The sequence below is a fragment of the Temnothorax longispinosus genome, chromosome 6 (genome assembly GCF_030848805.1).
Source record: "Temnothorax longispinosus isolate EJ_2023e chromosome 6, Tlon_JGU_v1, whole genome shotgun sequence".
Lineage (NCBI taxonomy): Eukaryota > Metazoa > Arthropoda > Insecta > Hymenoptera > Formicidae > Temnothorax > Temnothorax longispinosus.
In genome coordinates, this window is record NC_092363.1 from 18,232,024 (window position 1) to 18,245,366 (window position 13,343).

Genomic DNA, 13,343 nt, shown 5'->3' on the forward strand with positions numbered 1-13,343 from the left:
TAGAAAGAGAGAAACGAAATATAGCATAAATACGAAACTGCATAGGCCATGTGTCATTTTTTCTAGCTAATTTGCATTGAGAAAACGATGCGGTCGGAGTCGCGGCGCCTCTCATTGGCCGCGCTGGCGCACGCCGAGCGACCGTCGACCAATCGCGCGGCGAGTTGCGGCGAGTCTCGCGGAAGCCGCGCCGCTGCGCTCTTCACCACCGACGCGCGATTGGTCGGTTCGCGCGTGCGGCCGGAGCGAAGAGCCTCCGGTTTCGAGAAATACGTCCGTCGTCGCGCGTCGCCACGCTCGAACTACATCGTTCGTTTTTAATCGGTCCAAATACTCCAAATTTGTCCGGCGCGCGCCCGCGCCCGCGATCACGCGCGACACGCGCCGCGAAATCACCTGTGCGCCGGGCGCGATGGTGTCGCGCTCACGGTGACTGCTGGCTCGACTCACGCGGTCCCGGTCAGTTCCGTGCATTCAATATGGCTGGTCGAGGTGGTTACGACGATTCAAGGCAAGTATCGGCCGCGTTTGCGGCCGTGTCACGCGGCCGGCGGGGCCCCGGACGACCGCGGCCGCGGGCCCCGCGCGCACCGGATCCGCGCGTCGCGGAGCCCCGCGTCCCGCGCGCGTATATCCCCCGGTTTTAAGGTTAAGTGAGTTACGCGGAGTGGCAGGCGCAACACCTTGCGAGGCGCGCCGCGCCGCGACACGCGGCTTTATTTTGGCCCCGGTCGGCCGGGTCCGCCGCCCGGGGCTCGCGCGCCGAGAACCGGGGGGCCCGCGACGACGCGACGAGGCGCGGCCCCCGGGCGGCCGCGGCCGCGGCGGCGGCACGTGCGGTGCACGCCGCGGGAGCAAGCGAGAGAAGGACAGAGGGAGGGAAGGAGCGTTTTGCGCGGATCCTACGTCCTACGTGCGATTGTGCAACGGCGTCGCGAATTTTTCGCGAGGCCGGTCGAGTGCTGTCAGCGTCGCGAACTCCGTTTGTCCCGTCGCCGCCGTCGCGTTCGCGGCTTCGATTCATCGAGTCGCACGTAGGACGCCTCTCTGATCTGCATCAATGCTCTCCTTACTCCTTACTTCACACGTATACACATGCGTGCGCGCGCGCGCGCGCGCTCACACGCATGTAAATAGGCGAGCTTTTTTACTTGGAAAGTACAAACTGTAATGAAAGGAGAAAGAATGAACCCGTAACTTCCTCGTACGTGTGATACGATCTATGACTTTGGAGTAGCAGTCGAACACAGTCAACGTTAACAGATTCACTTTGATAAGTTACATTGATGGGTTTATAATCACGATATTCGACTTTACTGAGAGAAAAGACAAGTCTTTTCTCTTTAGACCGGTATAACTAATCACGCAGAAAGGTCCACACCTGCTTTGCGGTTGGACGTAATGATTTATAAACGTACATGCATGTAACAGGATTTAAAGATCAGACAATCGAAATAGTAGTAATGATTTCAATATGGTTTATGTATGTAAAGATATGTTTTTTCTTTGTGCAGTCATTATCCCACTCATCGAAGTAGAAAACCGTTACCAACAGAACCTCCGTATACTGCATATGTGGGAAATTTACCGAATGGAATTGTGCAAGGCGACGTTGACAAAATCTTCGAGAAGCTCAATGTCAAAGTCATCAGATTGGTCAAAGACAGGGACACCGACAAGTATGTATTGATTGTAGGAGAGACAGGTGTATATATTGACCCAACGTTTTAATCTCTTCTTCTCATTTGTAGATTTAAGGGCTTCTGCTATGTCGAGTTTGAAGACTTGGCTGATCTGGAGGCAGCATTGGAAATGGACGGGGCGGTAGAAGTAGACAAGTGTCTGATCAAGATTGATGTAGCGGAAGGAAAAAGAAACGACCGCGGTGGCGGCTTCGATAGGAGAGGTCGTGGCGGCAGCGGTGCTGGCGGCGGCGGTGGAAGCGGATTTAAAGGAGGACGAGATTCCGGCCGTGGATTCGGCGACGATTTTGATAGTAAATCCTTATATTCATTACACCGCTTTCATAGTAATAAAATGCGATGCAAATCCTGCATTTGTATACTAACGCTTATAACGCTAAACTAATTCTCTCTTCCTCTATCGCAGCACGAAATTTAACGTGCTGCTAATCTTGATGACTTTAGAGATTTTTAACGTTTGTCCCGATGTACAGGATACAGCGATAGAGGCCCACGCGATGGAGGTAGTAGGCAAGGTAACGATAGATGGGACTCTAGAAGTAATAGGGGCAATTACGGCCAGTTCAACGACGACACAGGTGGAAATCGTGATTGGGCGCGAAGTACGTCCAGCAGGTCGTACACTAATAAACCTCCACTTCGGGGAACCGGTCCTGGTTTAGACCGGAAACCCTTCCCGGATGATTTTCCGAAAGATGCCCCTCCTCCAGGTACGTGTACAATATGTGTATATATTTATAATCTTCGAAAACGCACTACCAACCACTGAGGTCACAGTACTGTGAATAAAAATCCTACAAGAATTTAGAATGTATATGTATGTATGCGTTAGTTCATTCTCAAAACGGATTATAAATCTCATACCATCAATTCATGGTCTTTCGCTCAAAACTTTTAACTCTTTAATCAGTCTTTTATAAAATGAGACTTTGTATTGTAATATTGGAATGATGGTCGGAGTCGAACTTACGACCTGTCAACTATGAGTCCACTGCTTCTGTACGAAGCTATGTATCATCCCACAAATGTATTTCTATATTCTTCATACTAAGTCATAATTTGTTAACGGTAAAAGAGAATTAAAACTACATTCTAGTTTCTTTCTATTATACACATGTATAAAATTCACATGGGATAAAGAATCACGCAAAGTAATTTCGAATTTACGTGTTTTAAAATTTTATTTAAATGTCTTGTCACAGAGTCAATAATCTTTTTCCACTTGAAATTCCTCAAAAACACATATATACATAAATTAAGATATATAATCTGTTATACTCATCCAATTGCGCTTTTCACTCTAGACACTTCTGGAAGAAAACGTTTGCAGCTCAAACCAAGGACTGTTAACGAGCCTGTGAATGCAATTGCAGAATCGAGTAAAACAAGTTCCATTTACGGAGGTGCAAAGCCTCGAGAAGAAAAATTGAAGACGGAGGAGAAGTAAAACTAACGATATCATCAATAATCTCAGATTTCCCCGAGGAAATTGGAGAAAGAAACATTGTTGACAAAATTTTAAAATCAATCCAAGATTCCCTCATAGTTTCCTAAAAAAAAAATCTAGTAATTCTTCGAACATTTACAATCAGGAAATGTCCTTTTTTTAATTCTTACAAGGGGTGTCACCCGCAAGGAAAAAAAAATATATATATATTATATATATGTATGTATGTATATATGCATATGTATATATATTTTATATATATATGCTACAGACATAAATCTATTATATACAGTTCTCCTAAGTTTCGCGCATTTTAAATCAAGAATAAACATCTTTCTTCTAATGTCTTTTGTATTTAAATTAACTTCTCGAGTTCTCAATGAAAATAGAGTACTTGTAACTACAATATACATAAAAAGGAAAACGTGTATGCACAATGCATGCTCCGATAGTGATAGCGATTTATATACATAAAATGATTGTTAAGATGCTACGCAGTTGAGTACATTTTAATACTCGTGTCAATTTAATGTTGGGTTTCGTGTCTGTAATAATACTGAGGGTATATGTACAAAACTATCACAAATATAAAATGTCACAGCATGTATATTTCATCTTACGCTAGTATTTCTTATCTGTACTTGAGACTAAGCCCGGGGTTTAAAGAAGTACAAAGGAAAGTGGCGACTACGCTAGGTTTCGTTTCCTTCCATAGAATTTTTACGTTTCATCGTACGACGCTGATCATTGTGTATCAACCGTTTGTTAAGGCGTACGTTCATTACGATAATAGCGTATAATTGTTTAATATTACTAAAAAAAAAAACGATTCTTTCTTTTTTCTTTCTTTCCAATCGATCCGAACGATGAAGGATTGTACGAAGTATAACATGCGAGTGTCTCATCCAAATTTCCACGTTTGCGGGAAGCGATACGCGAAGGGAGATATGCGCCGATTATTATACATTAATAATTATGTAATGAATTAACCAGTGCTAACAGTGACGTTGAGGAATTGCGAGCAACGTCGTGAGAAGTAGCAAATAAAATATTAAAAAAAGAGAGAAAACGAAAACTCGAAATAATAATAAATATTATGTAAAACGATGCTTGTATATGATACTATTTCCTGAATAAAGTAGCTGTTTGCCTCGTATCTGTCGCAGTGTATTAGGGTAAGTGATATATCGGCTACGAGTAAAGTAAACGATATGTAATTTGTGACTGTGAATAATACGCAATGCGTGCATGGTTCATAATATACTTTGTAAGCGCGCCATATATCTTTCTCTTTCTCTCTAAATACATTTTAAAGACTCGTAAGCACGGGTGCGACGCTTTACATTGAATTCTGTCTGTTTAAATATAATAAATACAAATTAAATATAATATAAAATAACGGATTCTTATGTGTGGTGTATCAATACGGGGGGGACGAGGAGAGATTTATTGATAACACATATCGTAACCAGAGATAATCAGATAATTTTTGCCGGCGTGAGAAATCGATACATCACCGTCGATACGAATACGAGATGTAATCGTATCGCATCGTGACTTTTTGCGAGAGAGGACGAAACGGAATGCCGTACAGCTGTTTGATTGCCACGCCTCAACTTGTACTCCGATTCATCGTGTCCCCTCCCGTCCCCCTCTGTGTCTGTCTCCCCTGTCCCCCGTTGCTCCCAGTCTAACGCGATATCCTGTACAGTCCGCACCGCGTTGTGTGCCCCGCGCCCGCTTCCCCGTGACTCGCCGTCGTGCCTGGACGCGGTGCGACCGCGCGCGACGCTTTCGGCGGCTACTGTAGCGCAATTAGACCGCGGCACCGAGAGACCAGTTGCTGTTATCGAGCGATGCGAGTCGAAGTCGGGATACGTTCGCGCGACTGAGGTAACCTCTGTCTCTCGCTGTTAAGTGATATTTCCCCGCGCGTTTGTGCGCGAGTGATATTTCTCTGCCGCAAGTTTGCACGCGGCCGAAAATTCGGCCGAATTGATCGCACAACCCTTTGGTAGAGAGGAACAGCTTGCTCACGGACTCGCAACATCCGACATGTCGAGCGAGAGCGTGAAAACGGTAAGTGCCCCCGGCTTACGTGTCACGAATGTCTGCGACTACAAGCGGACCTCTTTTCCTTAAAAAGTTGCACGACCGGCAAGCGAAGAATTGATCGTGGAATATAAATATTAGTTGGATAATTAATCCATATAAAAATATTAATTGGATAATTAAATTCCAAACATTTTATTGTAAAGAGAATTTGCAATTCTCAAGTTACAATGGATGATAATACACAAGACTTATATGTTAATTGGTTTCTTTCTTTGCTTGTGAAAGGCAAACGTTGCACAGCTGGTAAATGGAAAAACATTGAATGTATATATAAATATATATGTGTCTCTTGCAAAAGATTTCGAAATATACATATTGTTCTTTGTCTCGAGATATTTTTAACTAACATAGGTACGCTTCTCTTCCAGTTTGCAAGCCTTGAGACGCCTGGGTATGTGGGATTCGCGAACCTTCCCAATCAAGTGCACCGGAAGTCCGTAAAGAAGGGTTTCGAGTTTACGCTTATGGTCGTGGGAGAATCCGGTTTGGGCAAGTCCACCCTGGTGAACAGTTTATTCCTCACGGATTTGTATCCCGAGCGGATAATTCCTGACGCAGTCGGTAGGCACGAGCGAATCATGCGTATTCTGAAATTTTAGATATACAACATTCGAACATGTGATTTTTACAAATTTCTATATAATTTAAGTATCTTTTTGTTACCTCTGCGAACAGAGAAAACCAATCAAACTGTCAAACTCGATGCTTCAACGGTCGAGATTGAAGAAAGGGGCGTGAAGCTTAGATTAACGGTCGTCGATACACCTGGCTATGGAGACGCGATTGACAACACAGATAGCTTCCGAGCTATCATTCAATATATAGACGATCAGTTTGAAAGATTTCTTCGCGACGAGAGCGGTCTGAATAGGAGAAACATCGTGGATAATAGAATACATTGTTGTTTCTATTTCATATCTCCGTTTGGCCACGGGTACAAATTTATTATAAAATTAAAAGTCAATCGTTTAAAGTCAGAGACGAACGTGTGGTGAAGCAAAGTAATACAATCGGTTCTTCTCTTCTCTCGCGTTAACCAGGTTGAAGCCATTGGACATCGAGTTTATGAAGCAACTTCATAACAAAGTTAACATAGTACCTGTAATAGCGAAAGCTGATGTACTTACCAAAAAGGAAGTCTTGCGCCTGAAGAAAAGAGTTATGGAGGAGATTGAAGGCAACGGAATCAAAATATATCCCTTACCGGACTGTGATAGCGACGAGGATGAGGATTACAAGGAGCAAGTACGTCAATTGAAAGAGGCTGTCCCGTTCGCGGTGTGCGGTGCGAATACCTTGCTCGAGGTCAAGGGAAAGAAGGTACGCGGTCGACTGTATCCGTGGGGCGTTGTCGAAGTGGAGAACCCAGATCACTGCGATTTTATCAAGCTACGGACGATGCTGATGTAAGTTTTTCATAATTATATGATATTTCTACGTTGATATACGTAAGTCTGATATTATTCTTTTTTTTTTTTTATAGCACGCATATGCAAGATTTGCAGGAAGTAACGCAAGAGGTACATTACGAGAATTACCGTAGCGAGAGATTAGCGAAGGGAGCTCCGGTACCGCCCCGACGTCAAACGTGAGCACAAACATATCAATTTATATTATATTTCTGACGTTTGTATGAACGTTACTTGAACTTCTTGCTTTTCTTCTGTGCAGCATCGCGGACCCCGACAAAAACAGCACTGTGTCAGAGAAGGATCGCATATTGCAAGAAAAGGAGGCAGAAATACGGCACATGCAGGAATTGCTGGCTTCGATGCAGGCGAAGATGCAACAACAGCAACCTTGATCAAACATGCGTTTGTGTACCGACGTGTGAAGTGAAGGAAACGATTCCTCCATTGTTACGAGTGCCAAAAAGATTTAGAAAACTTTTTTAGTGGCTCACACGATTCGAGGTCTTGATTTCGGGCGCAATATTTTTCTAAGCTTTGTCTTTTTATTAGAACAATCCTATTTTGATACGCCCTATGCGTTTTATAGGCATTTATTTCGTATTTTATTTCGTAAGACTATGAAAATACTAATAACTTTTGATAAGTGTACATTGTCGAGAGCTCTTGACGCCTCTGTTAGCCATCCAATGCCTTGTCCAGAATAAACAGACCAACAGAATCTCTTTGAAATTGCGACACAGTATTAAACAAATGTTTGCATATCCAAGGTTGGCAGATAAGGCACTTAAGGCCCCCGCATAATCACAAATATAAGGAACAAGGAACAGATTTAGCGACTAGAACTAAAGAATCAGGAATAAAGTTGGATGCGCAATGAAAAACACAGGCAATAGATTTTTTACCTATCGAAAGCCGTGTATCAATGCTACACCAGCTTTATTTCTGATTTTTTATTCTTAATCACTAATATCTATTCCTTGTTCTTTATATTTTTGATTGTACGGGAGCTCTTACGTATATATCTCGTTCCTTTTAACAAAATTTATTCGAACGAGAATCGCTCAATGTCGAAGATTTTACTGTGCGAGTACTTATCGGGAATCTTGTTCGAATCCATTTTTTTTTTTTAAGGTATTTGTCTTCGATTTATCAGTTTTCCATGTGATTTTTGTCTTAATTATTGACAAACAAACTGCTTAATGTTTTATCATATCGTGCATTTAAGCATAGGCATAATAAGAATTTAAATAAGATTTTATTACGTAAGTAAAAACTAGACCAATGAACCAAAATTGCGAATGCAAATATCTCATGTAAGGTAACGCCTAATAACTTCTCATTTTGAACAACTTTTAAATGTAGATCTCAGCTATATATGAAGTATTATCAAAAGAAAATATTAGATATCTTGTACGCGTGACTTAAAAAATAAGAATTTTACCTCAGATAAAGATGATCATACAACAGAATAACACGGAAAAGAATTGTGGAAGAAGTGCCTTGCAAATTTTATCTATCTCTCACTATCACAGTACGAATATCAACACATGTAAGAGATGCAAATGCTTTTTCGTGTAAAATAAATATGCAAACAATTTGTTATAAACACTTCAGTTGTATTAAAAGAATCATTTTTATAATTGAGCAATATATCCATGGCAAGTTATAAGTAAAACTCATATTGCCGAATAAAGAATCTCATATTCATGTAAGACAGCGATGTATAAAAACTTCAAAAGGTTGATGCAATCTTCGAATAAAAGGATCTTGACTGATTCGTCGGAACCTTTCGACTGATTCGATCATGTCAGATTGTATCTAAAAGTAACTGCGTATTATTTAGTAATTAATATTAAGTGACCTAGAAGCAAAGAAGTATGAATGTGCCAAAACACTTTTAAAAGAGAGAACAATCCAAAGTTAATTTTAAATATACAACATACTATATTTTTTCTTGCAATTGGCCATTTGTAACTTCTTCCTTCTAAGTCTTTCACGTATATACGAATCCACGAAACATAATGATACCATGTATTCCTAAATATTCATAAATACTATATTCGTCATACATGATAGGAATGAAAACGTAACGTTTAAGATAAATGTGACTACAAGATTTAGGAATTTTTTACATGTATCACATATACGAACATCACCCTTTGTGCGAATTGTTTCATGCAATACAACGAAACATGTAAAATGTGATTACATATAAGAATTATAGATAAGAAAGGAAATTTCATATATATACGCGAAATCGGATAAGTATTAAGTGGTAAATTAATTAAAAGGGCAATATATTTTACGCTTTTAATTCAGTCACACGATACTAGTTTTACGAGCATATTTACACTGAGAACATTTCCATGTTTTTATACAGGAATTGTATAGATACGTAATTACACGAATTTTTATATCTCTTTTATACAAATATATATATCTTTTAACAATCTATGCTGCGTAGTCTAAGATCTATGCATGTAATAGTCTATTGCCGTTGAGAATGCTGCGAAGCCTGCGGCGCCGACTATACCCGCTTTTATACCGGCTGCAAAGAGCGGCGCGAGATTAAAAAAACAGATTAAATTACATAAGGTAGATTCAAAACGTATCGATTATTATATAACGTATGGACCAAGTTAATACCTCTCAAGCCAATTAGCCCACCCGTGAAGCCTCCTGCGTACGTGCCGTTCTTCCAGTCGGTTTTACCTCTGTACTGAAATCAAGAGCGTCTTTTTACAACGCGCCAAGGAGAACATATTGAGCGAAACAACGGACTGTTGTCCGAAAATAAGATCCCTAACACGCCTTATCTGGAGCATTACCGATTCTATTGTGCACTCAATAGCGGAGAATATGCATCCGACAACCGCAAAGTTTTTCGCGTAGCCGAGAGTCGTGGTTTTCATCTCCCTTAGTATCTCTCGCGCGCTCTGTTGCCTCTCGACGCTCGCCACATTTGGATTCACGCTGGAGGAGAACAGTCCAATGGCCGCTCCCAGTCCATATCCTGAAAAAGACCAACGTTCTGTAATTCAGCGCTACGTAACTTTCGCAGTTGTAATCTCGTTCTGAACTCAGCGAGCCAGATTATTTCTCATCAATGAGCAAAGATACAGTATCTCGTCCTCAATTTTATCCAATTGATGAATCTAACGTAAATCAAAGAATTTTTATTATTTGTGAAGGAATTTATAGAGATTTCAAAAATATAGTGTGTGAATTATGATCATGTACAGATCTGAGTACTTAAAGATTTGTATGACAGAGTCATTCGATGTAGAACTACAAAGGGTTAAATATTAATAATAGGCCTGTTCGTTCTTCTTGCATGGTTCATCTTTCCCCTTTTTCTTTTCAGAGAAAAGGAGAAAAGATGAACTGTGCAAGAAGTTCAGCTAAAACGAACAGGCCTAATTTGTAACATTCGATATTTGGCCGGTATAGAGAGGAATAGTGTGGAGCAACGTACCGATAACACAACTCATAATGCTCTTGAAAGCACAGCTTTCCATCATACTGTCTATCCTCTTCTCCTCGATGGTCTTTATCTGCACGGGCCCCAGCATCCTGGGGATTATAATGTTCTCTCTGAAGCGTTGTTGATTACCGACGAGGAACAGGGCGATCTTATCGAGCTCGGCATCGCTCAGGAACACTTTCTTGCCGGCGGTCGCCGGTGAAATCGTCTTCGTCGGATCAACGGGGTACATTTTTCATAATGTTTGTAACAATTTGAATAAAAATCTTGCATCACTGTTACATGACGAGTTCCAAATAACCGGCTGGAAAACTCATCTCGCACGCATCAAGTTGGAATAATCTGAAATGCGGAGATACGTTGAACGTCGCGTTAGGTCTGGAATAAAGTCACGCGTGTCGAAACTAAATTTCATTGAACCGACCACAGGATCGCGTACAATCGCCGGTTGCTGACGGCGTGTTTACCATGCTTCCACATGCTTCCTAATCCTAACCAAATTGTCCAGATTCACGGAGACTCCGATTCGATTGACGATAGCTGCAACCAGAGTTTCTCTCTGCTGCAACCAATATCGATACACGTCGACGAGAAAGGAATATCGATATTGTTCTTCGAGGCAAATTTGAAATTCAAATTCGCCGAGTTTGCAATTCAATATTTTGCACTGTCTCCCAATTCTTCTGTTCCTTTATTTAAATAAAATAATATGTTACAATTTGAATAAAATAATTAAATCAATATAATTTTAAAACAAGCAAATTTTATAGTCTGTACTCTTAATGCAATAAGCGTCATAAATCTTTTTTTTTCTCAGTGAGTTTGCGAATTCTGCTGCAAATGTATTTTGCATTAAATATCAATTTGTATATTTACAATTTGCACGTCCGCTGTTTTATCACAAGCTAAACATCCGAGGGGACGAAACTTGATCATGCTTGTCCTATTTACACAATTTATTTTGTTCTTTCATACACAGGATGTTTACCAAGACTTAGATACCTAAAAAACCAGATTCTTAGTTACGCAGTTTATTATGCGAAATACAGTCGAATGTTCATATTATATAATCGTCAAGTAATATAATATCTATATTTGTTCGCTGATAATGGCACACACACAGAATGAAAATGTGCCGAGTATTATCATTACACGGCATTTAATTGTATAGATACAATTGACCCACGGAATGAAATCAGTTTATGCAATCAGTGCATAAAATTAAAAATGCTTTTGAAATATATATCTAGCGATAAAAATATATAAATATCTATACATAATTACAGCATTATTACGAAAGCTGTGTATGTTAAAATGGACACCTTATTACACCTTCCATGTACCTTGTTCTCTTTTATTATGCTCTCCGCGCAATGGTGATTATAGGCGAAGAGAGGAATACGCGAGTCTGGAGTTTACCTATACGCGCGAAATCAACAGTACTTCTTTTTAATCTTTGGCTTTCTAAGCTTCTTCCGGCGCAGATGACGCATACGTAACATTACCGTGTATATTCCGGGCAGGAGTAGGAAGAGTAAGTAAAGTCTTATGAGAGACGGGAAGTGAAGAGCGAAATTGTAACTGTTCGGTAAAGAGATGGTGAACTTTTGAGTCTCCTCGAAATACGGAATGTTTCGTAGCATTATGATACTCTCGCATACGAAGCCCAACGGATACAACGGTATCCAAATCGTGTATCTCAGCCACGTTAGGAAGGATATCTCAATGTTCAGCAATTGCGTGATGTAGTACGGATATCTCACTATCTCCACCGAGCTCCATATGAGAAACAGGTAGAAAACGACGGGCTTGGTTTGCATACGAGGCTCGGCGTCGACCATGAAGAACAGCACGAAACCTCTACCGCTCGTTTGTAGCAGAGACACCAGCACGCTGCTCTTCGTGTATCCGAATAGAGGGTGCATCACCTCCAAAAATTGTAAAAGTTGTATGAACTTGAATGGATGGCCAACCGCCTCGTACGTATCTTTCATGGAATCTGAAATATTGCGTTGAAAATAAAACGTTTCTAGAAAACGAAATTGTTCACCGTTACAAATTTCAACGTAAAGGATCTTCGATACAATTTTTACAGCTTAATCCTTGCACAACAGAAATACTTTAAAGTAATGCGTATAAGTATACCTGGCCCGTCGCGCGAATATCGTACAGCCATCACAGCGAGCACATAAATGAAACCGACAAATTGACAAAGATTATATATGACTAGATACACTTTGGTGAAATCCTCTGAAAGAAAACGAGATACGACATGTTAATCTTGTTAACGTTGTTAATCTTGTTTATAGCGACATCCACTCGTGTGACATGTACCTTTCCTGTAACCAAATTCTTCTTTGTGCAGTTTATCATACATGTCCGGATAATCGTTAAGAATGTCACGCTTCTCTTCCTCATTGTCGTCCATATCTTCGCTCTTCCATTTGTCGAAATCGATCTTGAGCCAGGAGGGCTTCTGTGGCTGGCTCGTTAATCTCGGCCACCAACCATTACACTTCTTTATCAAGACGAAGTCCACCTGACGATCGATTACTTTGTAATTGCTCTCCTACATAATAAAGGCATTACTTTAGTGCAATTCGTATCAAATAGATATAGATAAAAAACTGAGTTTATTGTTACGTTTGGATCGATAGGCGAGTGAAGATTTAGATCAAAGCTGTAATTGTTCAGTCCTCTAGCTCCCTGTCCATAGGCTGTAACTTGCAATGTAGTTTCCTTCAGATTGACATTAAGATCCTGCGAAATAAGGCGTACAATTGTAACATGTGTTCACAGTTACAAGCATAGAAAATCTCTTTTCTTACATGACATTACGTACTTTTACGTCGGTCAGGTCTACTTTCAGCGTGACCTGGCCCTCGGTCTGTGCCCAGTACACAAACGGCGTAAGCGTGTTGGACATCTTATCATAGCAACTTGACGACAACAGAGGGGATCTCTTATCGCTGCGCGTTATCACCGCTCGCCTCTCTGCGGATCTCTAAAAATTCTGCAGCAACATGCTCGTCCTCGTTCTTATTTTAATTTCCCACTTGTCACCCGGCTTGACCATGAACCCCACCGAAGAAAACTCCTTACTCACGCTTGCATGATAATCATTACATGATCAGCAAGATCAGCTGGATGAGGGAGACGGAGGAGTCAAACTCTTGAAGGCT

At 40.9% G+C, this 13,343-nt stretch overlaps 4 protein-coding genes across 5 annotated transcripts; 2 read left to right on the top strand and 2 right to left on the bottom strand.

Moving 5' to 3' along the window:
• Positions 1–351: 351 nt before the first annotated feature.
• Positions 352–4,306, top strand: Eif4h1 (eukaryotic translation initiation factor 4H1). 2 transcript variants are annotated; one of them, XM_071781803.1, is made up of 5 exons: positions 352–511; positions 1,515–1,679; positions 1,752–1,996; positions 2,177–2,413; positions 3,008–4,306. In XM_071781803.1, the coding sequence occupies exons 1-5, from the start codon at positions 480–482 to the stop codon at positions 3,148–3,150; spliced, it is 822 nt and encodes a 273-aa protein (XP_071637904.1). In that variant the 5' UTR covers positions 352–479; the 3' UTR covers positions 3,151–4,306. The 2 variants fall into 2 exon arrangements, with proteins under 2 accessions (XP_071637904.1, XP_071637903.1); XM_071781802.1 differs by lacking the exon at positions 352–511 and adding an exon at positions 1,046–1,137.
• Positions 4,307–4,799: 493 nt separating this feature from the next.
• On the top strand, positions 4,800–9,129 carry Septin1 (Septin 1). The gene is made up of 6 exons (XM_071781798.1): positions 4,800–5,229; positions 5,634–5,826; positions 5,941–6,199; positions 6,306–6,671; positions 6,749–6,853; positions 6,937–9,129. The coding sequence occupies exons 1-6, from the start codon at positions 5,206–5,208 to the stop codon at positions 7,067–7,069; spliced, it is 1,080 nt and encodes a 359-aa protein (XP_071637899.1). The 5' UTR covers positions 4,800–5,205; the 3' UTR covers positions 7,070–9,129.
• Positions 8,974–10,732, bottom strand: LOC139815138 (mitochondrial import inner membrane translocase subunit Tim22). Its single transcript, XM_071781804.1, has 5 exons — positions 10,586–10,732; positions 10,153–10,503; positions 9,506–9,690; positions 9,324–9,396; positions 8,974–9,225 (listed from the first exon to the last, which is right to left on the bottom strand). The coding sequence occupies exons 2-5, from the start codon at positions 10,391–10,393 to the stop codon at positions 9,143–9,145; spliced, it is 582 nt and encodes a 193-aa protein (XP_071637905.1). The 5' UTR covers positions 10,394–10,503; positions 10,586–10,732; the 3' UTR covers positions 8,974–9,142.
• Positions 10,733–11,099: 367 nt separating this feature from the next.
• On the bottom strand, positions 11,100–13,319 carry Hacd2 (3-hydroxyacyl-CoA dehydratase 2). Its single transcript, XM_071781795.1, has 5 exons — positions 13,004–13,319; positions 12,805–12,921; positions 12,496–12,730; positions 12,307–12,411; positions 11,100–12,160 (listed from the first exon to the last, which is right to left on the bottom strand). Exons 1-5 carry the CDS (start codon positions 13,085–13,087, stop codon positions 11,595–11,597), a joined length of 1,107 nt encoding a protein of 368 aa, XP_071637896.1. The 5' UTR covers positions 13,088–13,319; the 3' UTR covers positions 11,100–11,594.
• Between the last annotated feature and the right edge of the window lie 24 nt (positions 13,320–13,343).